Source organism: Nematolebias whitei, chromosome 8 (genome assembly GCF_014905685.2).
Source record: "Nematolebias whitei isolate Nwh7 chromosome 8, NemWhi1, whole genome shotgun sequence".
Taxonomy (NCBI): Eukaryota; Metazoa; Chordata; class Actinopteri; order Cyprinodontiformes; family Rivulidae; genus Nematolebias; species Nematolebias whitei.
The window spans coordinates 10,810,938-10,837,947 of NC_056505.1; the positions used below are offsets into that span (position 1 = coordinate 10,810,938).

At 37.9% G+C, this 27,010-nt stretch overlaps 2 protein-coding genes across 2 annotated transcripts in view; both read right to left on the reverse strand.

Moving 5' to 3' along the window:
* Positions 1 to 27,010, reverse strand: part of tmem8b (transmembrane protein 8B) — a 1,109,927-nt gene that overhangs the window by 59,182 nt on the left and 1,023,735 nt on the right. The gene's annotated exons all lie outside the window — the stretch shown is intronic.
* Positions 731 to 23,954, reverse strand: mccc2 (methylcrotonyl-CoA carboxylase subunit 2). Its single transcript, XM_037680918.1, has 17 exons — positions 23,755 to 23,954; positions 23,065 to 23,131; positions 22,211 to 22,295; positions 21,894 to 21,995; positions 21,542 to 21,669; positions 21,132 to 21,244; positions 20,620 to 20,733; positions 20,372 to 20,436; positions 20,005 to 20,104; positions 19,813 to 19,908; positions 17,899 to 17,971; positions 17,728 to 17,804; positions 14,705 to 14,771; positions 14,322 to 14,478; positions 10,803 to 10,917; positions 5,711 to 5,796; positions 731 to 1,112 (listed from the first exon to the last, which is right to left on the reverse strand). The coding sequence occupies exons 1-17, from the start codon at positions 23,884 to 23,886 to the stop codon at positions 995 to 997; spliced, it is 1,695 nt and encodes a 564-aa protein (XP_037536846.1). The 5' UTR covers positions 23,887 to 23,954; the 3' UTR covers positions 731 to 994.

Here is a 27,010-nt window from a genome sequence, read left to right on the forward strand (position 1 = left end):
GGATCAAACTAATCCCGCTCTTTATTCCTTTAATTTTCACTCGTTACACTGAGAAATGCACGTTTCTCCGAATCGCTGGGTCTCAAGGTTGCTAACATCTAAAACCCAAACGCTGATGCTTGGCGATGCCTCCTACACTGACATCTGGTGAAAAACGATGAAGGCATACCAGCAAACCAGTTTGAAACAAATGGTGCGAGATGTGGGCGACACACACAAACACACACACACTTAGAAGACGTGATGCCCTGAGTTATTTCTGCTCTCCCAAAGGTGAGTCTCTCCTCAGCCTCTGTTATTCACACGCAAGCATGAAGGGCTTCCAGTTAAACCCTTTAACTAGCCTTCATGCAAACATGCAAATTTACTGAAGCACCAAACACGTGGCCTCCGTCACTCCTTATGGACTAAAACAAAGACTCTTCGTTAAAATAATCTGAACTATAACAAATGTGTGAGCAAACCAATGGTTTGGTGAAAAATAAAACTCGCAAAGCATAAAAACAATCGGCAGTCAGCTGGTAAAGATCCGATTTTAAGATTCAGCACACGATGTGCTGCCTGCGCAGCTTAACACCGCATGTCATTATGAACAGTTATAATCCAATAAACGATATACAAGAATAAAAAGCAAGAGATTAGCTTAAAAATCTGAAAGTAATAAATCCATAGGTGTCTGAAAAAGGTATGATGTGTTATTTTTGGCTGAACAGTGCCCCCTTATGAAGGAATTTGAGAAGTCAGGAAAAAAGGAAACATTTTTTATCCTTTCTAGTTTTTATTTACAGTATGTGATGAAGTAGAATCAACTAAATATTTCTATAAGAACAGTTGGATTTATACTGGAATAACGACAATAAGGCACAACTTTATGGTGGAAATGTCTTTCAACCTCATCACATCATATCTCTTGAGTCGTTTTGTCTGTTCCTTTGAAGTGGGAAATAAAAAAAAACTTAAAAAAAACCGCACAAAGTCAATTATAAATAGAGCGTTACATCCTGAAGACTCCGAATTGCGTCTTCTTGGTTGGTGCATTGAGAGCTGCGCTGAGACTCAGTCCCAGAACCAGGCGAGTGTCTGCAGGGTCAATGATGCCGTCGTCCCACAGTCTGTGGAAAAAAAACGAAAAAAAAAAAAAAAACGAGCTTACACGTCATATTACAACTCAAAAAGTACAAGAAGTCTTCAGTCGGTTGATTTAATAAACTACGAGATGATGCGTTTCCTCTGCCTGGATGACTGTCTCAATGTTTAGTGGCAGAAGTTTCCTTCCATCATCCATCCATCCATCCATCCATTATCTTTACCCGCTTATTCCATTTTGGGTCATGGGGGTCACTGGTGCCCATGTCCAGCAATCACTGTGCGAGGGGCGGGGTACACCCTGGACGGGTCGCAAGTCCATCACAGGGCCACATAGAGACAAACGAGACAAACAACCATTCACTCTCTCACTCACACCTAGGGACAATTTAGAGTTACCAATTAGCCTAACATGCATGTTTTTGGTCTGTGGGAGGAAACCGGAGTACCCGGAGAAAACCCACGCATGCACGGAGAGAACATGCAAACTCCACCCAGAAAGTCCCCTGGACCGGGGTTTGAACCAGGGACCTGCTCGCTGAGAGGCAGCAGCTCTACCAGTTGTGCCACCGTGCTGCCTCCTTCCATCATCACATCTGCAATTTTATCTTCCTCTTTTTAAATAACTTTTTTTAATTTTTTTATTAAATGCTCTGTTATCTTACACTGACTTCTTGTTCTTCTTCACATTAGCAAAAAATACAAACGTCTACATCTACTTACAGGCAGCAGATATACAGGTGCTGGTCATAAAATTAGAGAATCATGATTTTTTTTTTTTTTTTTTTCAGTAGCATTACACACAGACTGATACATTTCAAATGTTTATTTCTTTTAAATGTTGATGGTTACAAATGACAACTAATGAAAACACCAAATTCAGTATCTCAGAAAATTAGAATATTGTGAAAAGGTTCAATTTTGAAGACACCTGGTGCCACACTCTAATCAGTTAATTAACTCAAAACACCTGCAAAGGCCTTTAAATGGTCTCTCAGTCTAGTTCTGTGGGTTACACAATCATGGGGAAGACTGCTGACTTGACAGTTGTCCAAAAGACGACCATTGACACCTTGCACAAGGAGGGCAAGACACAAAAGGTCATTGCTAAAGATGTCGGCTGTTCACAGAATTCTGTGTCCAAGCACATTAATAGAGAGACGAAGGGAAGGAAATGATGTGGTAGAAAAAAGTGTACAAGCAATAGGGATAACTGCACCCTGGAGAGGATGGTGAAACAAAACCCATTCCAAAATGTGGGGGAGATTCACAAAGAGTGGACTGCAGCTGGAGTCAGTGCTTCAAGAACCACCACGCACAGAAGTATGCAAGACATGGGTTTCAGCTGTCGTATTCCGTGTATCAAGCCACTCTTGAACAAGAGACAGCATCAGAAGTGTCTCGCCTGAAATAAAGACAAGGGAGACTGGACTGCTGCTGAGTGGTCCAAAGTTGTGTTCTCTGATCAAAGTAAATTTTGCATTTTCTTTGGAAAACAAGGTCCCAGAGTCTGGAGGAAGAGAGGAGAGGCACAGAATCCATGTTGCTTGGGGTCCAGTGTCAAGTTTCCATAGTCAGTGATGGTTTGGGGTGCCATGTTATCTGCTGGTGTTGATCCACTGTGTTTTCTGAGGTCCAAGGTCAACGCAGACATCTAACAGGAAGTTTTAGAGCACTTCATGCTTCCTGCTGCTCACCAACTTTATGGATATGCAGATTTCATTTTCCAACAGGACTTAGTACCTGCACACAGTGCCAAAGTTACCAGTACCTGGTTTAAGAGCCATAGTATCCCTGTTCTTAATTGGCCAGCAAACTCACTTGACCTTAACCCCATGGAAAATCTATGGAGTATTGTGAAGAGGAAGATGTGATACACCAGACCCAACAATTCAGAAGAGCTGAAGGCCACTATGAGAGCAACCTGGGCTCTCATAACACCTGAGCAGTGCCACAGACTGATCGACTCCATGCCACATTGCTGCAGTAACCCAGACAAAAGGAGCCACAACTAAGTACTGAGTGCTGTACATGCTCATACTTTTCATGTTCGTACTTTTCAGTTGGTCAACATTTCTAAAGATCCTTTTTTTTATTGGTCTTAAGTAACATTCTAATTTTCTGAGAGACTGAATTTGGTGTTTTCTTTAGCTGTCAGTTATAATCATCAACATTAAAAGAAATACACATTTGAAATATGTCAGTCTGTGTGTAATGAATGACTAATAAACAAGTTTCACTTTTTGAATGGAATTACTAAAATAAATCAAATTTTTCATGATATTCTAATTTTATGACCAACACCTGTATGTCAGCATTTTCAAGATATATATATATATATATATATATATATATATATATATATATATATAATATCGATATACCATGTTTTAAAAACTAATTTTAGTTACTGTACATAAAAAACCAACAACATAGGAGATATTACAATTAATATCAGCACAATAAGAGGCATGCTGTCAATGATGCTGAAAGGAGCACCACTTTATAATAGAAGTACCCTTTAGGAATTATAAAATTGTTAATAAATTGTTATTATTTAAGCAGTAACCACGTAATCATTAATAAACAGTAAGTGCATTAGATTAAAAGAACAAAACTGACTCAGTCTGGCCAATTAATGAGCCAAGATTCATCTCCACCTCATATTCTCACTGCACTCTTCATATTTTAGACTTTAAATTTTAAACATTTATCAGTGAGTTGCTTGCATGTAATAACTACGAGGATTTATAGGTATAAAGTTGGCATATAAAGTTATTTTTTTTAACAAGTTTAGCAACTGGCTAAAACTTACATTTGCCTAAATGTACAGAATTTGGCCTTCCAAAGAAGTACGCGTTGTTTTAAAGAACGAATGGTGTCGTATAACCATTTTAAAAATGCTTATTAATATTTTATGAACTGCTAATGAACTTATAAATAACCCTTTTACAAAACATTAATAAATCCTTTATAAAGTGCAACCCTGAAAGTTTCACCGTTTTTCTATTTTTAGCCATAAGCAACCACGGCAACTTCAGTTCAGTCCAGGTCAGAATAATTTTCTTCAACTTTAACCATTTTAATTCAACAGCTGGAGCGGCTCAACGAGACACTCGTTGGTTTTTATACCGCTGGTGAATCAAAAGTGATCATTCTGGAACGTGTATGTAGACTACGTTTTTTTAACATACAAAGAAACTCACGCTTAAAAACTTTAATTAGATCATTTGAAACTGTGCCTGTCTGTAAACACTGAAAGAAAGAAACGCACAAACACAAAACAACATGGAGCACGTGCGGCTCGTTGCTGCTTTTTGGCACTAACTGAGCAGAAGAGGACAAAAGGAAAGTAAACAAAGCGAGACCTTGGATTTGTATGATACACTGTCACTAAAGACTGGCTCAGTTATTAACTGTGAAAAGTGATGCAGACATTTACGCCCGGGAGCGACAGGAACGCAGTGAGGGCCGACTGAGATTTGTGGGTTTATATTAAATAACAGGTAACATAATTATATTAAACTACTAAAACAATCTAATTACAGTGTAGAACCTAAATGAAGTCAATACGATCTAATACAGCATCCTCCTAATATAAACTGTTAAAAGCGGTGGTTCTCACACGAGGGTCCCCGGACTCCCGGGGATCAGCGAGCTGGTGCTTGGGAGTCCGTCAAAAAAATCATTATTTTTTAAAAGCACGTAGATGTTAAACAACCCTTTAAAATACACCAAAAATGCAGGAAATCACATCTACATTGTTCAAAATTTTCTGGGGGTGGGGGGGTCCTCCTCCAGATTGGTTTACAAATGAAGCTGTTACTTGGTATGTGACCACTGCTGCTATGATTCTGTTCAGTTTGATGTAGTTTTCTGTAATAATTTCAAGAAGAGGCAACACATTTATTATGTTCATTAAGTAAAGGTAAAGTTTTAGTTTTTTTTTTAATGCTGTTAATTTTCTCAAAGCTGTCATTTTTGGAAGTTGAAATTAAAAATGTTGTTACTTAAGTGTGTCTTGAATGAAAAATACCTCATGTTTCAAAGTATAAACATTGAATTAACACTATTAAAGAACAGGTCTTAAGTATTTATGTTACACAAACTTTTCCGTTGCATAAAAAATATAAATTGAAGAAAATGATTTAATAAACATGAAGGTTAGGAGGAGGTACCCGAACCCCAAAAGTTTGAGAACCCCTGATTAAAAGAAATACTTCAAATACACAGTTTCTTAATTTATAATTTGTAACATCACAAACCAAAAGAAGTATTTAAATTCCGTTTCTTTATATAGCACCAAGTCACAAAGGAAATCATCTCATTGAAGTCATTTTAAAAGTAAAACAACAAGGCACCTAATGGAGATGAAACACTAACATGACATTAGTCCTCGTGCATCAATTCTGTTTTGTAGCTTTTCATGAACTATCGGAAAATTTCTAAATAGAAAAAATCTCCGATATTCTCATGAACAGACAGCACTGTCTCCCAGCAGAAGAGTTCAACTGAAATGGCCCAAACTAAAAGAAATCAACTAGATACACAGAGCCCAGGTTGTGAACACTTTCATTTCAATCCACGGCTGCCTGAGAGACATGATGTCATAACCAAACCTCACCTGGCGCTGGAGTAGTACGGGCTGCCTTCCTCTTCAAACCGCCGAATAATTGGTTCCTTCATGGCTGCCTCTTGTTCTGCTGTGAACTGTGAATAAATCGTGAAAACAGAAGATGGTAATAAGGGCTCGAGCCAGAGGCATTTTAAAGGTTGTCTGAGCTACTGGAGGTGTAGTGAAACGTAAAGCTGAACGCACACGGCTGCTTCATGTGTCACAAAGGCCAGTTTCATCAGCTTGGAACAACAGAGATGAGTCATGGGAAGAAATAAAGACAGAAAAGGTGAAAAATCCCTGAGCAAATGGAACAGATTGTCGCTTCTCAAAACAAAACTACCAACGCAAAACCTGAAGAGCTTCTAAAATGTGAAACCGCTTCGAGACTCCACAATACGTACCAGGGGTAGGCATAAGGAGATTTTCAGGTTGTCTAGTGGTCAACCTCAACAGAATCTGCTTGTCCACCAAAAGGTTGGGTTGTCTACAACCTTTAAAGTAGGAATGCACAATATTGAATTTTTGGCTGATATCCGATACGTCGATATGTCAAAACTTATATGGCCGATAATCAATACCAATACCCATTTATTTATTTATTTATTTATTTATTTCCCCTAGACCTACTTACAGAGACTACATCGATTTCTCTGCTGTGGAATTAAAATACTACATTATTCTGCATGGTCTTTGTCAGTTTGGCCTGCTATCAGGGTGAAAATGATGTAACACTTCAACTTGGGTTATATTTAATGTCAAATTTATTTCCGACATTTACTCTCTCTAACACAATGACGACAAATGAACAGTGCAAATTTGTAAATTTTCACAAATCTAAACTCAACCTGCTCACATGTGACAAGTGAAAAGTGCATAAGTAGTAGTGCATTAATAGATATACTTGACAGTTTCTTAAATTAAAAATTAACTTAAAACAGAAGCCTTTCATATCGGTGAGTTATTTTGATGGAATGGCCGATGTCCGATATTTAACTTTAACGTTAATATCGGCCGATATCATGCTGATAATATCGTGCATCCCTATAAAGAAGGAAAAAAAAAACCTACAGAAAAATGTAATTTAATAAGCATATTGCACTATAAACAGAGATTACAGAATGCAAATGTTCTCAGGCGGCCATCTTGAGGAGTGCTAGGAGTTTCCAGGCTTCTGAGTAGCAAACTCTTTCAGGAGCTGCTCGAGTGGAACTTCCTCATCAGACTTTGCCAAAGAGACACTCACATCATATTTAATGCTCAGGGATCAAAGCAGAAAAAAAAGGTTGCACTTTTTCTACACCTAGAGCTCACCACACCCAGTACCACACATTCGAGAGCTTTTTCCTGCCTACAGGTCACTTCTCAGAGGTTTTGACGTCAAAAGGAGTAAGGTGTGTACATGACCTTAGTAAAAGTACACAGTATAGTGTTCTCTAATAAATCGTTGAAGTTGTAAGAAGACTTTAACCTGCACCATTAAGACCAACGGCATTCTGGAGGAATGAGAGGTTTTGAACAAATGTTCTGTAGTTTCTTTTTATTTCATTTCAGTGTTTCCAGATGAGGGGCTGTCTGATATATTTGAACAAATATTAGCACAGAAAGTTCTTTGCCGAGTATAAATTAACTAAGAACTTTTTTACTAGACTAAGATTTCTCCCCTAAAATGATTATTTCATTCAAATGGATTATATTTACAGAATTTCAGCTCATGTAGGTCAGTAAATACGATTTATTTTCACATTTGATCTTTTATTAAATTGCATTTATCACAGTACGATTACCTCTCAGAATGGTTGTAAATATAATCAAGTTCAGCTCATCCAAACAGACAACACCTTGTAGTTGCTAAGATATCGTGCAGAATTAAAGTTTGCAGATTTTTTTGATAAACTACCTGAAACCGGCTCACAGAGAAACTCAGACAAGCACCTTTGTTATAATCTGTGGCATAGAAATATTCATTTTTTAGCATTAATTTGTCTTTAATAATTTATTATGCCGTCATCGGTTAGGGTGATAGAGTGTCCTTCTTGGAAAACAGTCCAGGAAACACTGACAGGTGCTCTCACCTGCAGTCTCTCTCTAAGCTGGGAGCACACCTGCTGTGTATCAAACAGCACGACCCGCCCTGCTCTGCTCCCATCGGGTCAAACTCTGACTCTGGTTCTCTTTATTTATTGACAGCAGTGTCACTTTTATCATCATTTTAGATTGGATGGCTTTAAAAAGACCACAACAAAACACGTCTCCCCCCCCTTCAATTTTAAAGATGTTCAAAATGACCCTTTAATCCATGTGGTGTTCACTTGGCTGTCCACCGGACAACCTCGTGGTGAGATCTGGTTGTTGGAGACAAAAATAGAAAAAAGGTTGTCTCGGACAAACAGAAACTGCTAATATCAACCCTTGCATACAGTACACAACATTCAGACTAGGCACTAAAAGCTGAGATTAAGAAAGAAAATTTAGAGATTTCTGTAAGTGGTCAGAACATTTTATCCATCGAGCACCTTAGCTAGTTTTTCTGAAGCACCGGCAGATGTGTCTTGTGTTATGTGTGTCCATATTGACGGCTCTGTACCATTCACTGAAAGTACACTGAGGAAGGAATGAGCGATACTACCAAATATTACACAAAATACACCCAAATTCTGTGTTTCAAGACGTTTTTAAAAAGGATCCAACTTTGCAAAAGATGCAGTTAAGTTACGCAAACAAAAAAACTAACGCATAAACTTGTTGGGTTTACACCTTTGATGATTTTAAGACTTTTATAGCTAAAGACTAAATCAAATTTACTGAAGGTGCTATAAAAACATTTGTTTTAAACTGAAAAGTGATGAATGTAATACAAAGAAGTTGACATATTTAGTTGATTTTAGAATTTGGAGATATTTATTTTGAACTAAAACATGACAAAAAAATAATTTTGCCACGGAACCCTGAAGACCGCTCAAAGACTTCTGGTGTTGCTGGGAGAACTTCTGTACATGCAGGATATTACTAACATGTTTAGTCTAGTGTTTTTAATAAAATAATTCTTGCCATTGGTGAGCAAGTAAGACCTTTTCTCAACTGACTGACTTTAAATATCTACAGTACAAGTGAGCCGGTCAGAAGATCTGCTCACTGAGTAATTCTTCAACTCTAGCCCTCAATAGGAGTTCAAATACTGTATCGAACACACAGACTGAATATAACCCTTTTAAATATTTATAAATGTTATCTGCTTCATGGGTTTCCATTAAATTGAGTTTGACGCATGAACTCAGTGAGTTATAAAAAACTGGATGCTGTAGGATTCAATTTTTACTTCATAAAATAAGCAATGATAAAAATAGAGCTAAATCTGCAGAAAAAAATCCAATACAGTAGTCCCTCATTTATCGTGGGGATCCAGATCCTGAATATACCCGATAAGTGAAAAAACTCGAATTAGGAGTAGTAGTACAAGTAGTGAGTAGTAGTTTATTTTAGTATTTATATATATATATATTTATATATACAAAGCAGTCCCACGTTACTTTGTGGTTCGTTTATCGCGGACTTGCTCTGTCGCGTTTTTTCAAAATAAGATTGGACATGACACACAATTGGCTGAATGATGGATGAGCTGCACGATCGGCATGGAATTTTTATTTAAAATAATTTATTTTAAAATATTTAGCACCTGCTGCACCTGTGTGCAGCCCACACTGCAGGATAAACTTCCTGCTGCAGCTGATCAGCTGTTCTCTGTGCAGAGCTAAGAAGTGGGCGTGGCCGAGAGCGCTTGCAGGTGGCAAAGAGCAGATGAGGCAGAGAATTCATGACATGCTGTGCTTTAAGAGCTTTAGAACCATTGTTTAGAATGTTTATAAACTCTAAACGTTCTAAAAGAGCATAGAATATCATGATCTGTGCTCTCTACCACCGGCTGCTCTCTGCCATCTGCCAGAGCTCTCGGCCACGCCCACTTCTTAGCTCTGCACAGAGAACAGCTGATCAGCTGCAGCAGGAAGTTTATCCTGCAGTGTGGGCTGCACACAGGTGCAGCAGGTGTTAAATAATTTAAAAGAATTTATTTTCAATTAAAAAATCCATGCCGATCGTGCGGCTCATCCATCAATCAGTTAATTGTGTGTCATGTCCAATCTTATTTTGAAAAACCGCGATAGAGCGAGTCCACAAAAAACGAACCACCAAGTAGCGAGGGACTACTGTATTAATCTAATTTGGCTAATGGCTAATTTCCCTTTGTTATTTTTTTTAATAACAAATTCTTATCAGTACAAATCTGTAACAAAAGCAAACAAAGAACAATTTCATTCACTGGAAATTAAAACTTCAACTATAAAAATTGATTTACCAGGACAGATTATGACTATTTGTACAATATTAGCTGCAAAAATCTCACCCGTTATGTGAATTATCAGCAATTACCATCATATAAATGTTAGTATAGATACACATATATTGCAACAGTTATCTGCAAAGTATGTCTCTCACAATATCATTTCCTGGACAGTTCTATAGTCTACTCATAAGTGAACACTGTAAAATAATTTGTTTGTCTAATCTTGTGGCACTGTGCTGAATTATCTCCTGGAATAATCTTAGTCTAACTACCGTTTTATTGTAACTTCAGAAAAATAAAACCACATCAAACTTATTTCCTCCTTGATTCTTGTTTGATACAATGCTAATTCAGCTCAACTAAATATACTCAGGCATGTGAATACAGTATGAAAAATATTAAGAGATGTATTACAAACGTGACTAATAATTAGGCTCTATTATCTTTTAAATAATGAGACATTTTACGTCTTTAAAAGCTTGTCACCACAGCAGTGATGCGAGACGTCATCCTGAAGTCGTTAATGTGTTTTTAATACAACCATAGCAGCAAACCTGACACCGTTTAATTACAGACATTTGATGGGAGAGCTATTCTGGATAAGTCATCGCAGCAACACTTAACACCGATCTAATTTTATTCTGCCGCGTCAAATCAATACAGAAAGAAAAGTGTCTTTGAAAATGTTTTTTTTCCTTTTGGCAGCAATTTGTATTTTAAAAGAGAAGCGCAGATGGGCAGATTAATATTAGTCATTACCTCCTTCCCCTCGCGAGCCCTCTGATCTTTAGTGATGGTAGCCAGGACTGTTGCTGCTTGCTCACCGCCCATCACAGAAATCCTGGAATTTGGCCACATGTAGAGGAACCGTGGGCTGTAAACAAAAATGGAAAAACGATACTTTTATATGTGTTTTATTAAGCCAGAAAAATGTTTCATTAACAACTAGCAGAGAAAAAAAAATGTGTCAAAATAAACCATCATTAATGAAGGATTCTTCAATGAAAGTACTACAGTAGTCCATTGTTTGCGCCTCGCCCCCCGATAAATGAAAAACCGCAAAGCAGGAATAGTAGTACAAGTAGTAGTAGTTTATTTTAGAATTTATATATATATATAAATAAATAAAGGTGTAACCCTTCCCCCACTCTTGCGAATTCTAAACAATGATTCTAAATTCTAAATTCTAAACTCTAAACGTTCTAAAACAGCACAGCATGTCATGATCTCTGCCACCTGCCGCTCTCGGCCACGCCCACCTCTCCCCTGCAGAGCAGAGATCATGACAAGCTGCAGGAGGGAACTTCTCCCTGCAGCTGTGGGCTGAACACAGGTGCAGCAGGTGCATGCAAAACCATTTTAAATTCCATCCATCCATTATCTTTTACCCGCTTCTTCCATTTTGGGTCACGGGGGTCGCCGGTGCCCGTGTCCAGCAATCACTGTGCGAGGGGCGGGGTACACCCTGGACGAGTCGCAAGTCCATCACAGGGACACATAGAGACAAACAACCATTCATTGTCTCACTCACACCTAGGGACAATTCAGAGTTACCAATCAGCCTAACATGCATGTTTTTGGTCTGTGGGAGGAAACCGGAGTACTCGGAGAAAACCCATGCATGCACGAAGAGAACATGCAAACTCCACACAGAAAGGCCTCCGGACCAGGATTTAAACCAGGGACCTGCTCGCTGAGAGGCAGCAGCTCTACCAGTTGCGCCACCGTGCTGCCCCCATTTTAAAATTATTTATTTTAAATAAACAATCCATGCCACTTGTGAGGCTCATCCATCAATCAGCCAATTGTGTGTCATGTGCAATCTTACTTTGAAAAACGGTGAAAGAGTGAGTCCACGAAAGTTGAACCATGAAATAGCGAGGGACTACTGTACTCATGAAGTCTTCATGCATGCTCAATAATCCAGGTAGATAAATCTAACAAGTTAGGCTTTCTAATGACATATTTCTATGAAGAAGGATTCATCCAGAGGAGCCGATTCAACCTTGTGAACTACTCATGAACAAACCTCACTGCCAAGAATAACTTATTCTCACTTTTATATACCAGACACTGTAAGGATGGCACCTTTTGCTGTTTCTGTTTGTGTCTGTGTTTCCTCGTCAGTTTAATTGTTGCCACCTTTGTCTCATCACACCTGCTGTTTGTAATCACGTCTTGTCTTGTCCTTGTATATAAACCTCCTGTCCTGTGTTGTTCCTTTGTCGGGTCGTATTCGTTTGGGTCTTCATGTTTCCTGCGTCTTGTGAGTTTCTCCCTGAGCTTCCTGAGTCCATGTAAGTTTTGCTGCCACGTCAGCTTATTGTTTTGTTACCTTTTTATTTATCATTAAACATATCTATTTTTGTAATCTGCCGAGTTGAGTCCTGTCTGCACAACTGGGTTCGTTCCTGTCCAGCTGATCCTGACAGACACACGCAGAAATGAAAAATATTGGCAAGACTTAAAAATGGCACAGAAGAAAGATACATTTACCATCGTTTTGCAGTAACTTTCTAATTAATAGGTTTTAAATTTTTAGAACAAGGCAACACTAAAGCCTCTTCATACTCCATCAAAGTGCTGAAATCGGCTCTCACTGTCATAGTTGCGTGACGAAAGTTGCGTCATTTTGTTCGCAGAGCAGCTTCGCCCGCCCCTTCTCGACACAAAGCCTTAGCCAAACTTTTTCTCACGGGTGTATGCTCCAAGTATTGGGTCAAAAGTTTGTGTGCGTGTTTGTCAATGTGAAAATGAGCTTGAACGTTCAGCTGCACGACTCCAACACACTAAATTAGTCAAAAGGTCCAAAACTGCAGCGGGTTTCCCAGGAGCTCTGCGTCCGTGTCTCGTGGAGTATGAGAGGTGTGCGCGAAAACAAACGTCCCGCAACCACGTGACCACACGCCGACTGCTCGGCTTCAGATGGAGTATGCCGGTACCTTAAGAGTTGCAATTTTATAAGATTATTATGTATCATTTTTCACTAAATATAAGACTTGCTGTAATCGTTGCCTTTGTTTTCTTCTTTTGGCACGTCAAACCCAAGCTCTCTGATATTAAAACAATCTAATATTAAATGATGAGTTGTGCACAATGAGGTCTGTCACACAGCCGTGCCCAACAGTTTTCAGATGTCTTTATATTTTACTTCCATGAAGCAGAGACTTCCTGCATCCTTCAGAAGTTTTTCTTTGGACTTTAGCTGCTTGTTCACTCATTTTCTGCTCACTCCTTGTAACTGACTGTGCAGCGTGCGCCTGAATAAACGTGGAAAATGGACAAATGGGGGAAAAATTTGTTCTAGAATTGCGCCGCTCGGGGTGGCTGCATGTTGGGGCAGCTCTGTTGCTTTCATTCTGGGATTTTGCTTTTGGAGTTTTTGGTTCCTCTTTTTCTGGATGTGGATCACGTTTTTTTGGATGGTTGTTTCCTCTGGTGTCTGATGCTGTGCAGCTGGAGGGATTTTTGCTGAGGCTTTTGTGGTTTTGGACATTTGTTATGATGCGTAACCATGGCAACGAGGCAGTTTTCTACGACCAAAAGCAGCTGATTAACATCTCAAAAGCTCAAATAATATCTCAACTACAGCCTCAAATCCCAAATGAGTTGAAAAGGATGTTCTGTGGACGCATTCTCATCTACCTGCCAGCTGTGCTCGAGTGCCTGACCACTGAGATCCTGGAACTAGCAGGAAACATGGCTCATGACAGTGGAAGGACAGGATCGTCCCTCAGCACCTACAGTTGGCTATCTGCAGCAATGAGGAGCTTGGCAGACTGCTGGGAGGAGTGGCCATCACACTGGGAGGAGTTCTGCTCGGCATTCAGGTGGTCCTACAGCCCGGGGGAACTGAGAGGTCAGTCGAGTCTGGGTGGACGGATCGGACGGCATCTGCTGCCAATTTCTTAGGAACCACTGTGGGATGGACCTTTATAAGAAATCCTTCCAGTCTACAGCCATCAGCATCTGTGACATCTCTTAATGAAATGAGGATAATGAGTTACAACAACAAATAATTTCCCTCTGGGATTAATAAAGTATTTTTGAATTGAATTGAATTGAATTGAATTGAAAAACTAAAAAATGCCAGTCCTAAAAAAACTATCTGCAACAGATGAACAGTATTTGTAAATCATATTTTTAAGAAATAAATGGAATTTTATTTTCTACTCATACAAATCTTCCAAAGGCAACTCGTGCATATACTCATAAACACAACTGAACATTTTGTACTTGAGTTTAAATTACTGCAACACGTGGGAAACAGCTTTCTACCTGTATGCTCTTCCACACATGCCATAGTTGCCTGCACCATAGGAGCCTCCGATGATAACAGTAACCTTGGGTACATTGGCACAGGCAACAGCAGTGACCATCTTAGCGCCATCCTTGGCAATTCCACCTGCTTCATACTCTCGTCCCACCATAAAACCTGAGAAAAATGGAGAAAAGGAAAGCAAACAAGATTTAGTTGTCTAAGTTCGTGTGACATCTGAAAGGGAAGGGCCAGATTTTTACATCATTCCCTGTGTCTCTTGAGGTTTAAACTGTGACATCTCATATCATCTTTGAATTACAAAACAACAGTTGTACAAACATCAAAACAGAAATAAATCCCCAGACAGAAAACCTAAAGATGTAGAAAAACAAGCACCAACCTGTTATGTTTTGAAGGAAAACAAGAGGAATGTTTCTCTGGCAGCATAGCTCAATGAAATGTGTCCCCTGAAAAAAGTCAACGGTTTAAAATATGTAAAATATTCCTTACAATGAAGAACAGTAATAATTATGTTAAAATAACACCTTCCATAAAATGACCAACATTTTAAATTTATATGAACTGCTGCAATTAAATGAAACGTAACGATCAAACAAATATACTCAATCCGCTTGTGTGCGCATATTAAACTGTTTGAAGTAATGTCTGGACAATAGCACTTTAAGTCCATCCAGTGTGGATCACATCTGGACTCTGTTAGTTTTGAAGCAGTGTTTGTGAATAATTTGATATTTTAAAATAAAAATAATCTCCCTGACAGCTTCACTTCAATCCATCATCTTCATCTGTGATGAGACCAGTTCAGGCAGAAAAGAGTCATTTTAGCTGGACGATAATCTACGCCTGTCACGATAACAAATTTTGCTGGGCGATTAATTGTCTCAGAAATTATTGCGATAAACGATAATATTGTTTGAAATTTGACAATAATTAGTAATTATTGTCAAATTTAAGAAGAAATGTTGGTTAATTTGTTTTGCATGTAGTACCTTCATTCGACCACCGGATGGCAGTAAAAGATTATTTGAACCGAAGGATGAATAGTGAGGGAGCGAGCAGCGTGTCCCTTTAAGAAAAATGGGAGAGATGCCCGTCATTCCCCAATCTGTTATGGAAGCCGATCAGTAGTGTAGCTCATTTGTGCATGTGCTAAAAGGAATACTTCTGGGTCGCACGGATCACCGTTGAATATGCTAGATTAAAGGAAAATGTACTGGTATAATTCTGTTTATGAATAAGAACCGTCTTAATTTACCTAGAAAAGTATGTGCTGTATCTCCGCTGATTTTCATGTTGCTAATTTACGCCACTCGTATTTCTGTTAAAATCGTTGACATATTTACGTCATGGTTACACCACTGAGCGGCGCCGTTTCACCATGGAAATAATTCATTCTGTATCTTGCAGGGTTTCTCCTCATTCAGCCCAGGCTGGGGATCAGGTCTAATGCGTCGCATATCATCTTAACCAATGATTTGTAACGGAAATACGAGTGGCGTAAATTAGCTACATGAAGCTCGGCGGAGATGGAGCACGTACTTTTCTAAGTAAATTAAGACAGTTTTTATTCATAAACAACGGCGATCTGTGCGACCCGGAAGTACACTACGGATCGTGCTTCCGTAACAGATCGGGGAATGACAAGGCCTCTTGACGTGACATGGGCTCTCCTTCTTTTATTCGGTTCTCAAAATAGCAGATGCTCGGTGTGGTTTGCGCTCTTTAGCGTTGCATTTTTCCCACAAAGCTTTTAATAAAAATCAGTAAACAAGTTCTCAGATTATTTTTGCAGAGAAAAACAACTTTTTACACGAAGGCACAGGTTTCAACCATTTTCCGACCTCTTGGCTTAATAATAATAATAATACATTTTATTTGTAGGCGCCTTTCTTGGCATTCAAGGTCACCTTACATAGTCAAGCATAAAAACAGACAATATTATACACATAGCAAAAACAAGTAAAAAATTAAAATAAGTCGGTGCAGTTGCAATCAAAGTGCGTAGGCTACTTTAAACAGATGAGTTTTGAGTTGAGCTTAGCTCGTAGCTTAGCTGCTTTTAACGATCCAAAAACGCGATTTTGGACGGTTAAAATGGATTTTAAAGAGAAAGGGAGAGGTCAGTGAAGATCACCGGAGCTGAGCCTTTTGTCATCCGCTGTCTTCGGTAGAAAGAGAGAGACACGGAGAAACGATAAAAGCCGATAAATGAAATTGAGGTTGATAATTTTCATTTATCATGTGATTAATTGATTTATCGTTTAGCGCGACAGGTCTACGCTAACCTGCAATGAATTGTTTAGCATCTAGTCTGTTAAACTGCCCCAGGATTCACTTTTCAGCAAGGGAGAAAAAGAAGCACTACGTATGTTTAAAGTGCTGTGATCTGAATTAGTCAAGCGTTCGCTTTATTTTGGAAGTAAATTCTGTTCGTGTTTTCCATGAGACCGCTTGTCTTGAACTGCAAAGTGTAAAGAGAAATAGGAGAAAAATCTATAAGAAGCAGGAAAAATAACCTGTCTGTTTGCTCTGACATATACAGATGCTATCAAAAAGGTCATCTGCTATCTTTCCTTTTCGCCACCACAGATACCCGGGGAGCGTTTAAACAGTCCACAGCTTTCCTAACAGACGCTGAAGCCTGTTAAATGATGAGTGTCTCATAAATGCATCCAAACCAGGTGCTGTATTGATTTTTCTTGAATATGCTCTTCAGCCACATGAAACGCTGTCCGTCTCTTTTGATAGTAATCAAACTAAAGATACAGCCTTGGCCTACGCTTTAATGTAGACGCGACAGAAAGAAATCTGTACGAGCCAAGCTTGTAATCTAATTCAAAATGCGATTGGGAAACCGTGCTAGTGTATAATCACAAACTCAGCTCATCATCTTCCCTAAGCCTGCGTTAAGTTCAGCTCTGCTCACAGCAAATTGGCTCGCAAGTTAAGTGAGGTATTAAAAAAAATAAAAAAAAGACAATTCTGATTGTCTCTCGTCTACGGTTTTAAAATGCTTTGGTATTAAAACGCCATTCATCAGAGTGCTCGTGAAATAACAAAGACAAGAGCCATTTGAGAGCTTATTCACTGTGGAAAAGCCTGCACCTTGACTGTGAAGAGTCATTATAAAACATCTAAGCTACTGCAGGACAGACATATTGGTATTCAGAGCCGTAAGCAGCAAATTCCCCATGGAGATTACCTGATTACCCGAACTGCTTCAGCATTGTGTTTTAAGTCCTTGACATTTTCACAGGTGCATAAACATTATACCGCTGCCTCTTCACGGTGATCGTGGGGCTCGGCATTTAACACTGCACAGGTTTGCACAAGCCACGACATTTATTTATGCTTTCAAAACCTATTCATTTAAATTTCGCTCTGGGTTTGAAGGAGAAATACCTTTTTTGCAGACTCTGAAAACAAGACTCCATTGTTGCCGATGATTCCAACAGGGTAACCAAATATTCTTGAAAATCCTGCACGGGCGCAAATTGGAAATCAAACGGTGGAAAATAAAACACTCCAAGCAAATCATAATTCTCCGTGTTGTAGAAATTGAAAACAATCTACCTGTAACAAGCGTGTCTCCATAAAAAGCCTTGAACTCGTCAAATTTACTGCCATCAACAATTCTGGCAATAACCTGCAAACCAAAAAAAAAAAAAAAGCCAGTTCATAGCCGTCAGTTTTTGTTACCAGCCCTGTTATATGACATTTCGTGTCATATGTAATAATGTTACAAATTTTACCTAACAGAGCTCACTTAAAGGATGTAGGCGTATGTTCTATAGAATAAGCGATTACTGTAAAATAAATAAATAAATGGGAGAGGAGGAGCATTTGGTTGATCCTGGACGCTAAACGACGTGTCGATACTGTTCAACACAAACACTTTGGCACTTTGAGTTAACAGTAATCCTTGCTCCGGAGTCACATCAAGAATCAAAGGCTTGGGCTCAGCCAACGAGGAAAAAACACAACAAGGTGATTGATGCCAGGCAGCCATTATTGACTGACACAAGAACACAACGTCCAAGCTGGTTTAAGTTCAGTCTGAATCTTTTAAATCATTTCTGCGTAGCATATTACATAAATCTCATCGATAAAACGCGTAAATACGATTTTTTTGTTCATTAACCAATTCTGTTAATACTTTAAAAACTGCAACTTTTCTTTTATTGTCTGTCTTATAAAATTAATCAAAGTAAAATATTTGCTAACTAGAGAAATAGCATCTGTGAAAATGCAGTGTGAATGCTTATTGCAGAAGAAATTGCTGACAAACAGCTGAAATCTGCTAAAAAAAAAAAAAGCTGAAAAGTAGCTGAAATGGAAGAACAAGCCTAAGCTAAAAGGAGAAATAACACATTTGTTGAATTAGATTAAATAAGCAGAAATTAACACAACAATTAGGAAATTAGCTAAAAAAAAAGGCTGAAATTAGCCAAATATAGCTGGAAAGTAGCTGAAAAGGCAGAAATAAGCATAAATTACAAGTGGAGAAAGTACATTTTCACTGAATTAGGCAGAAAAAAAATTTAATTAGTGCAAAAAAATGTGGAATTAGCTAAAAAATCTAAAGTTAGCATAAAATAGCTAAATAGTAGCTGAAATAACTGAAACTAGCAGACATAAGCTGAAAGGAGCACAACATGCTGAACTTAGCTAACAGAAGTTAATTGGGCTGAAAGTAGCAAAAATTACCAGGAAAAACTTGAATTTATCTGAAAACTACTGATATTAGCTAAAACATACAAAATAATAATAATAATGCTTAAAAAAAGTAGCTGAAAAGGCAGAATAAGCTTAAATTATCAAAAGAAAGCAGAAAAACATGTTTGCCCAATTAGGCTGAAAAAAGTTTAAATGAGTGCAAAAATTGTGGAGTTAGCTGAAAAAGCTAAAATTAGCATAAAAACAGCTAAATAGTAGCTGAAATAGCAGTAAAAGATGAAACTTGCTGTAATAAGCTGAAAGGAGCATAAGAAGCAAAAATTAGCAGAAATAAGTTAGAAGAAGCACAAAAATGTTGTAGTCAGCAGAAATGGCCTGAAAGGAGCACAAAACAGCTGAAAGTAGCTGAAAAACATTTAAATTTGCTCATGGAAGCTGAAAGAAGCTGAAGCAGAACAAAACATGAAAGGAGCAGTAAAAGGTTTTAAACAGATCTAAAGACTTGAAGGATGTAAAATGAGCTCAGTTCATTTTCTATGAGGAAAAAAAAATGGCAGAAAAAGCTAAATATTAAAAAAAAAACTAAAGTTGCACCCGTACCAAAAGTTATAGCAAGATGGTTCTGAAAGAACTGAACATTTTGATTTATGATTTGTTGAAAATGCTTGAAAACTTAAAAAAAATTATAAAATAAAAACGATTGAAAAGTGTCTAATAGAAACATATTGATAGATATATATATATATATATCCTGAGTGCAGCCTAAAACTTTCTTCTTGCTCTCTTAAGGCGCAACAACTGGACAAATACCTCACGGACATCAAAGTTTCGTTTCAAGTTATCTCCAACTATCCCATAAAGCTCATCGGCAGGATAAAGAGGGGCTTCAGTGGGTTCAGTGGTAACCTGAAATAAAAAATAAAGATGACTCAGCCTTCACAGACGGTTCAGACACATCTGTTTGAAAGTAATGAGTGTTTATATATACACCACTGGACTGACCTCAATATTCTTCCTGTAGTTGAGGCTTCGTATCGTCTTCCTCGCTAAATGGAGTGCATGGTTATCATCTAAAGCGTAGTGGTCTGTCACACCAGATTTTCTGTGAAATAAACAACAAATGAAGCAGTCTGGAGCTGCTGCAGTATATAAACCACAGGGTACGAATGATCATGGACATCAGGGCACGCGTATAGAAACAAAGCTGATGTTTTCTGGAGCTAAATGTTGCCATCAAGTAATAAATTAAATACATTTTCAATCAGTAAATAACGCATCGTCTGTAGACACCTAAATTGTAAATTGCATTTGATCCATGCAAACAGTCCAAAAGACAAAACCAATCAGACTAAAAATGTTTTGTTCATACTTGCAGTGGAGATCAGCCCCGCCAAGATCCTCAGCAGAAACTTCTTCCCCAGTAGCAGCTTTGACCTGGTAAAACAGAAACACAGAATCTTACTCAAATTCAATTGTCTCTAAATTACATTTATATTATTTTCCTGCAGCTGCAATCCTACGTTTGTAAATTCAAGGATTGGACTGAGTATACAAACCGCACATTAAAACTCATCTTTCAACATGTTACACAATTATTTAAATGAGAAATCCACAAACCAGAGGAGGCCCTCCGAGAAAGATGGTTCCTTGCTTTTGCACGATGATGCTCTCGTCAGCCATCGCAGGTACATATGCCCCTCCAGCAGTGCATGAGCCCATCACAACAGCAACCTTTAAAAAAGGAGTTATATACCATGTACGATATTGTCCATAACAATATAAAAAACTGTTCTTAGTGAGTTAGAGGACCTGACTCAGCCTTGTTAGATAGAAAGAGGTAAATTCATCTTGTGAGCAAAACTTACATTTATTGCAGTGATCCATCAGAGACATCTCCCCATTTTTATATCCAATAAGTATTTTCTTCAAAACTGAATGTCAGGATGGATTTTTGTTTCCTTATGACTTTAACAAAAACAGCCAAGAACTTTGTTCTTTACATTTACATTCTAAGGTATATTTTTGTCAGCACTCTGTGACAGCATCTAAAAAGAGCAGGGATGAAAACCTGACCCTGAGGTAAAGAAGTATTTCACACCAGCAGGATATGCAACGTGAAAAGTCTCAACCTGTGCTATTCCATCTGAGGACATCCGAGCCTGGTTGTAGAAAATGCGTCCGAAGTGATCTCGGTCTGGAAAGACGTCAGCCTGTCTGGGTAGATTGGCTCCTCCAGAATCCACTGAAAGATCAGAACATTAGCATATTTAGACTTATTGATTTTTACAGTATCAGCATACCAAACTGTCTTATAACTTGACTTGTCAAAAACTTGTAAACATATAGAAATATATGCAAATAATAAAACCTCAATTTGCCAAGGTACAAAATAAATATTTTTGGTTACAGGATTCTTGTACTTACAGTACATGTCAAAAATTAACTATGGAGGTTACGTTAACGTGCTTGTTCCATTATACCCCTTTCTTGGTAAATAATTAGTTTTTTATTAAAACTTTCAAAATACTGAGATACCTACCCAGGTAAATGCATGGCAGGTGGTTCTGCTGGGCAATTTCTTGTGCACGAAGGTGCTTTTTAACAGTGACTGGGTAGTAAGTACCCCCTTTGACAGTGGCATCATTTGCAACAACAACACATTCCACCCTAGAATGAACAGAAAAGAAAAAAAAGTCAGGAAATCAAGTTTAATTTAGTTGGACATTAAATAATGTAATGATCTTGGATTAAAGACTGTGGTTTTTGATATAAACTTCTAAGCTGGAACAGATTTTAAAATGAATTTAAGCAGCTATTAAAAATTAAGAAAGATTAAGGAAAATTAAGAATAAAACAACTTGATAAATGTGAGAAATGTTTAAAGCCGTTACCCAGAAACTCGTCCGATCCCAGTGATTATACCGCCTGCTGGTACTTCCTCCTTTCCGTACAACTCATACGCTGCAAACTGGGAAAACTCTAAAAATGGTGTCCTGCAAAATATAAAATGGGAAAAACTATTGCAATATATTTTAACCTAATATATGCGTAAAACACTTTTTTTTTTGATAAGCAAAATGCTGTTCACCTGCTCTTGTTTTCAGTTTGCAGGCATGTGCACAGCATGAACCATTAGATCAGTGTGTGTCAACTCAAGGATACAGATCAATCGTGAATTTCATCTAAAACACTTAAGTGATGATATTACCCTGGATCTAGCAGTTTGTCTATGCGCTCTCTAGGCAAAAGTTTCCCTCGAGAAGTGTGAAGTCTTCGTGCTTTTTCTCCTCCACCTTCATTAATGATAGAAACATCATGTTAAACATTTTGGTGACACTTTGAAAATGCCGTTCTAGTAGACCAAAATAACTTAACTAAGATAAGGCAAGTTAGAGATTCATAGAACCATTATGAATTTAAGATTCAAAACCCTTAAAGTATCTGTTACCTATTCCAAAACCTGAAAAGAAAGGTTTTATAAACCATCAGTATCTCACAGGCCTGACCCACTATGAACCAGTTTACAAAAGATTACAGATGAGGTTTAGAACTAATGGCTCTAATGTGAGGTGTCAGTTTTTCCAAAAACTGCCAGATCAAATCCCGGCCAGGGGCCTTTCTGGGTGGAGTTTGCATGTTTTCTCCGTGCATGCATAGGTTTTCTCCGGGTACTCCGGTTTCCTCCCACTTACCAAAAATATGCATGTTAGACTCAATGGTAACTCTAAATTGTCCCTAGGTGTGAGTGAGAGAGTGAATGGTTGTTTGTCTCTATGTGTCCCTGTGATGGACTGGAGACCTGTCCAGGGTGTCCCCTGCCTCTCGCACAATGATTGCTGGATATGTGCAGTGCAGAAGTCACCCCCGCGACCCAAAAAGTAAGAAGCGGGTAAAGATAATGAATGGATGGATGTTTGAAAAATTACTTGACACAAGCCCACAAAACATTTGCAAAATGAATCTAGACAAGTTTTACAGTTTTCACTTCAGTAAAAATACTACTTTTCCTGCATGCCGACACAAACGCACTGACCAGTACAGAATTATATCTTTGCCACTTACCCAATTTAACCTTCTCTGTCCGGCTTCTCAGTTCATCAACCAGAACTTTCATTCGTTCATAATTTTCCTGGGAAACGATGAGACACAATGCTTAGCTTGTCTGTATGGTTACTGCTTATTCTAACATAAGTTCACTGTTTAAACTTAGTCTAAATCCAAAGTTTGGTCAGTTTAAATAACCACAAAGCACTGCATAATGAGATTTCTTCAGCACTGCTAGTGCATGAATACACCACAGTTAAAACTTTTAATTGTAACTTTGTTTTTTATTGTATTGCAGTTGTAGCATTAATAAACAAAATTTTAAACTTTGGATTATTCATCAAATGTTTTTTTTTAATAACACAAAACAATGTAGCTTTCTATTTTCAGAGAAATTGTTAAAAACCACAAATAATTTCAAGGTGGTGAGATTTTATAACAAGAATTGTTTTGAGCTAACCCCTTTAAAAAAAAGTACCAAACATTAGTGAAGATGCTGCAAGCTAAGCTTTTGGGGAGTTTGAACACTAATGTTAGTTTCTGTTTGAATTAATGGCTAAAGTCATTATACATCTTTCATGTTTATAAACTTGAGTAGACAACTATGTCATCCTTGACAGTCAGGTGTGAACTTGCTCACATGGATGAACCCTGACATCAGCTAGCAACCAGTCGACTTTAGCAAACGTTAGCAACAGGCTAACCTACCTGATATTCAGGAGAGTGCTTATCGGGCTGAGAGCCGAGTCGAGCTACTTTGTCTGCGTAGTACGTTCTTGAACAAGTCAACGACAAGCCCCTGCAACGAAGCAACCACGGTCTTAAAGACTGCGCAAGCATTTTTAATCTCAACGAAACCTAAATTAGAAATTTGCAACAGCTAGCTTGCTAGCAAACTAGCAGGACTCTTCTTCTGTGGTCACAGAGGGCGAAATGTTTTCGTTCGCCCCCTGCTGGCCACAAATAAAACCGCATACAAATTTTACAGATGGTTTGTGTGTACAAAAAATTAAATGTTTAATCTTGAAATTATAAATGTGTGGGTAAAATAGAAAATCTATAATCTTTTTGTTCAATACAAAGAACTGTTTATTGTACATGTAATTGTATGTGTCTTTTACATGAAATACAAAATTTTTATAAAAAAAACAATTATTTAAAATTGTCTTAAATGCCAATCTCTTTGATGATATAATAATTGCACCAAAAATGCTCACTATTCAATCTAAATTAACAAAAATAACAAAAGATGAACGAACTTTTGCTTTCTGAAACTAAATGTCTTTAATTAGACAATTAAGGCTGAACGTAGCTTTAATATATTTAGCGCTGCTCTAGTCCTTAGTCTGCCTACAATTCCAACAGTAAACAAATAAACTTATTAAAATTTATCATATCCAGTGAGAACACACTGTTGCATTGGATAGGTAAAAAAAAAAAATCACAGTCTTTATTTGTCAGTGAAATTTTAATTTGTAATTTAAAAAATAATTTTCACACCAACACTTTAATAACTTGCAACAGTATCAGACTGCATGCTTTACTTAGCTATGCTTGGTAACATTTATTACTGGTTTGGAGTGATTAAACTATAAATGATTTATGAAATTTAACCTCCAACAGATCTAAGCTGCCATCATGTGGAGTTTAAAAGCACTACAACTGAGCTGCTCATCTTGTTTGTTAGGAGCTGTTTATCACAGACCTGTCTTTAGAAATCAACATAATTTGATTGGGAACTATAGGTTTTGGTTAAAAAAATAAAAAATATATTGATTTTAATTTGTTTTTTGTGCTGAGTAAAGGTTAGGTTTGGTGGGAAGTTTAGAGGTTTTGGTTTTTAAATGTCTTTAGGAAATTATTGTGAGACAGATTGTTCCTGAATTTGTGTGGGAGTAATTTGCATTTCTTCACTGTTTCATAGAAGCTTAATCATATTTTCAAAAATCTATTTGGAATATTACTTATTCTATTTATTTCTATTTATTACTTTTTTTTTTTTTTTTTTACTGCTGCTGAGAGTGAAAATTTGACTGCAGATTATTATTGAAACGCTCTTGTTCATGATTTATAGCATTTGTTTTCAATTTCTATAATATCCAGTATATTATGTTTCGTCTCACAAATGTGTTAATGCACTAAGACATTTCACTTGTACAAATATTCTGCTCAACGGCTCTAAATCCAAACACAAATAGCCCCTTTCTTGTTCAAAAAAGCAGGACTAGAGTTGATTTTAAGTAGGAATCAGAGTTAGCCTAAAAGCTTTAAAAAAGCATTCCTTCTGACCTGAGTGCTTTATTCGAGCTGGAGTACCTTTGGCAGAGAATATGGGCTGAAGAGCATTCAAACCAAGAGCTTTTAGTTCATTTGGTTTTGAGAGTCCGCTCTCCTCCAACGCCCCCACCTATTCTAACGGCATGCATGGAAATGCCCATGACCTCCACTCAAATGGCTGCTCCTGTTTTCTTAGGGAATATCCAATCCTCCACTCTGTGTGTGAACCAAAACCCTCTCACTCATCCAGCTCTCTGTGCTTTTCTGTGACCTTTAAACCCCTCAAAGCTGCAGCTGAAGTGACTGAATAGATGTACCAGCATGAAAAGCATATGCTTTTTTTTACTTCTTCTTTAAAAAAAAAAAATAGATAAAAATCTCTGATAGCTTAGAGGTGAGTGTAAGAAAGAAACTGTAAACCATTAAATGACTGCATGAACAAGAAACAAATCCGTCTCTGATCCTAACATGTGTAGAAACTGCCTATACAAGATATTGTATTAGATCTTTTCTTAATTTCAATTTAAAAACATTAACATTTGAAATTGTAAACATTTTGTTTGTCAGCATTTTGTTCTAAATGACAAAGCTCTTCAGAAACAAATGGGAGTTGCAAAATTAAAAAGGAAAGCTAATATATTCATCTGTTCATCTATTTTTGACCCCTTACTCATGGGTCAGGTCCTGGAGGCAACATGTCTAGCAGGGAAACCCAGACATCCCTCCCCCCTGTGACATTTCTCCTGTTCTCTGTGAACCTGGCCCTCATTTTATATCCAGGATCGTGTTCTTTTAATCATGAACCACCTCATGACAGGTCGCTCTTGAAAATGAGTCTTTGTGACTCAGTGAGACTAACCTGTATAAATAAAGGTTGAATGAATGACCATAAGTGAAGAATGGAGCATAAAGTGAATTAAGAGCTTTGCCTTTCAGTTCAATGTCTTCTTCATCACAAGAGACAAGATCAACGATGCACCGTTTGTCGATTAGTCCCGCTCCATCTTCCCATCACTCACAAACATTCGTCTGCAGAATGGCCACCTTGACATGGTGAAGGGGCCTTAGTTCTCCAGTGATGTTGTCTGCATGTCAGCCCAGGTCTCCCATCTGTCATTTGTTACCTCAGGGTCAGTTAGGGAAGCCAGGACACCGACCTGGTGCCAGAACTGTGGGGAGCTCACCAGCTAGTGCCTGGTGGTCAAGCCTTGCCTTCTGGGCTCGACTGAACCAAACCCAAAGAAATGAAGCCCTCTCTTTGTCCCACTAAAGTGAAAAGCAAACATGATCAGGTGCATTGCATGCTGGGTAGCAGAGGGTGCGTCCCTGGGCATGCAGAAACCTGGAGACACAAACTGACCCTAGGATGAATGTGGGCGATATAACAAAATCTTATAAAAGACATTAAAATAAATAAATAATAACACTGAGAAATCAATTCATTTTTTTTTTATTTGTATGCATCTTTTATATCTTTTATGATTGTCTATTGTTGTCGTTGTTGTCATCGTTCTTTGTTAAAAATGCAGGTCTCCCTTGTAAATGAGTCCCTGAGGCTGGATGGGATTAACCACAGGTATAAATAAAGGTTGAATTAAAAGAAAGAAAAAAAAAAAAATAATATATATATATATATATAGATATAAGCTCCGCTGAAGCAAAACCAAAGAAGTGAAGGCCCCTCTTT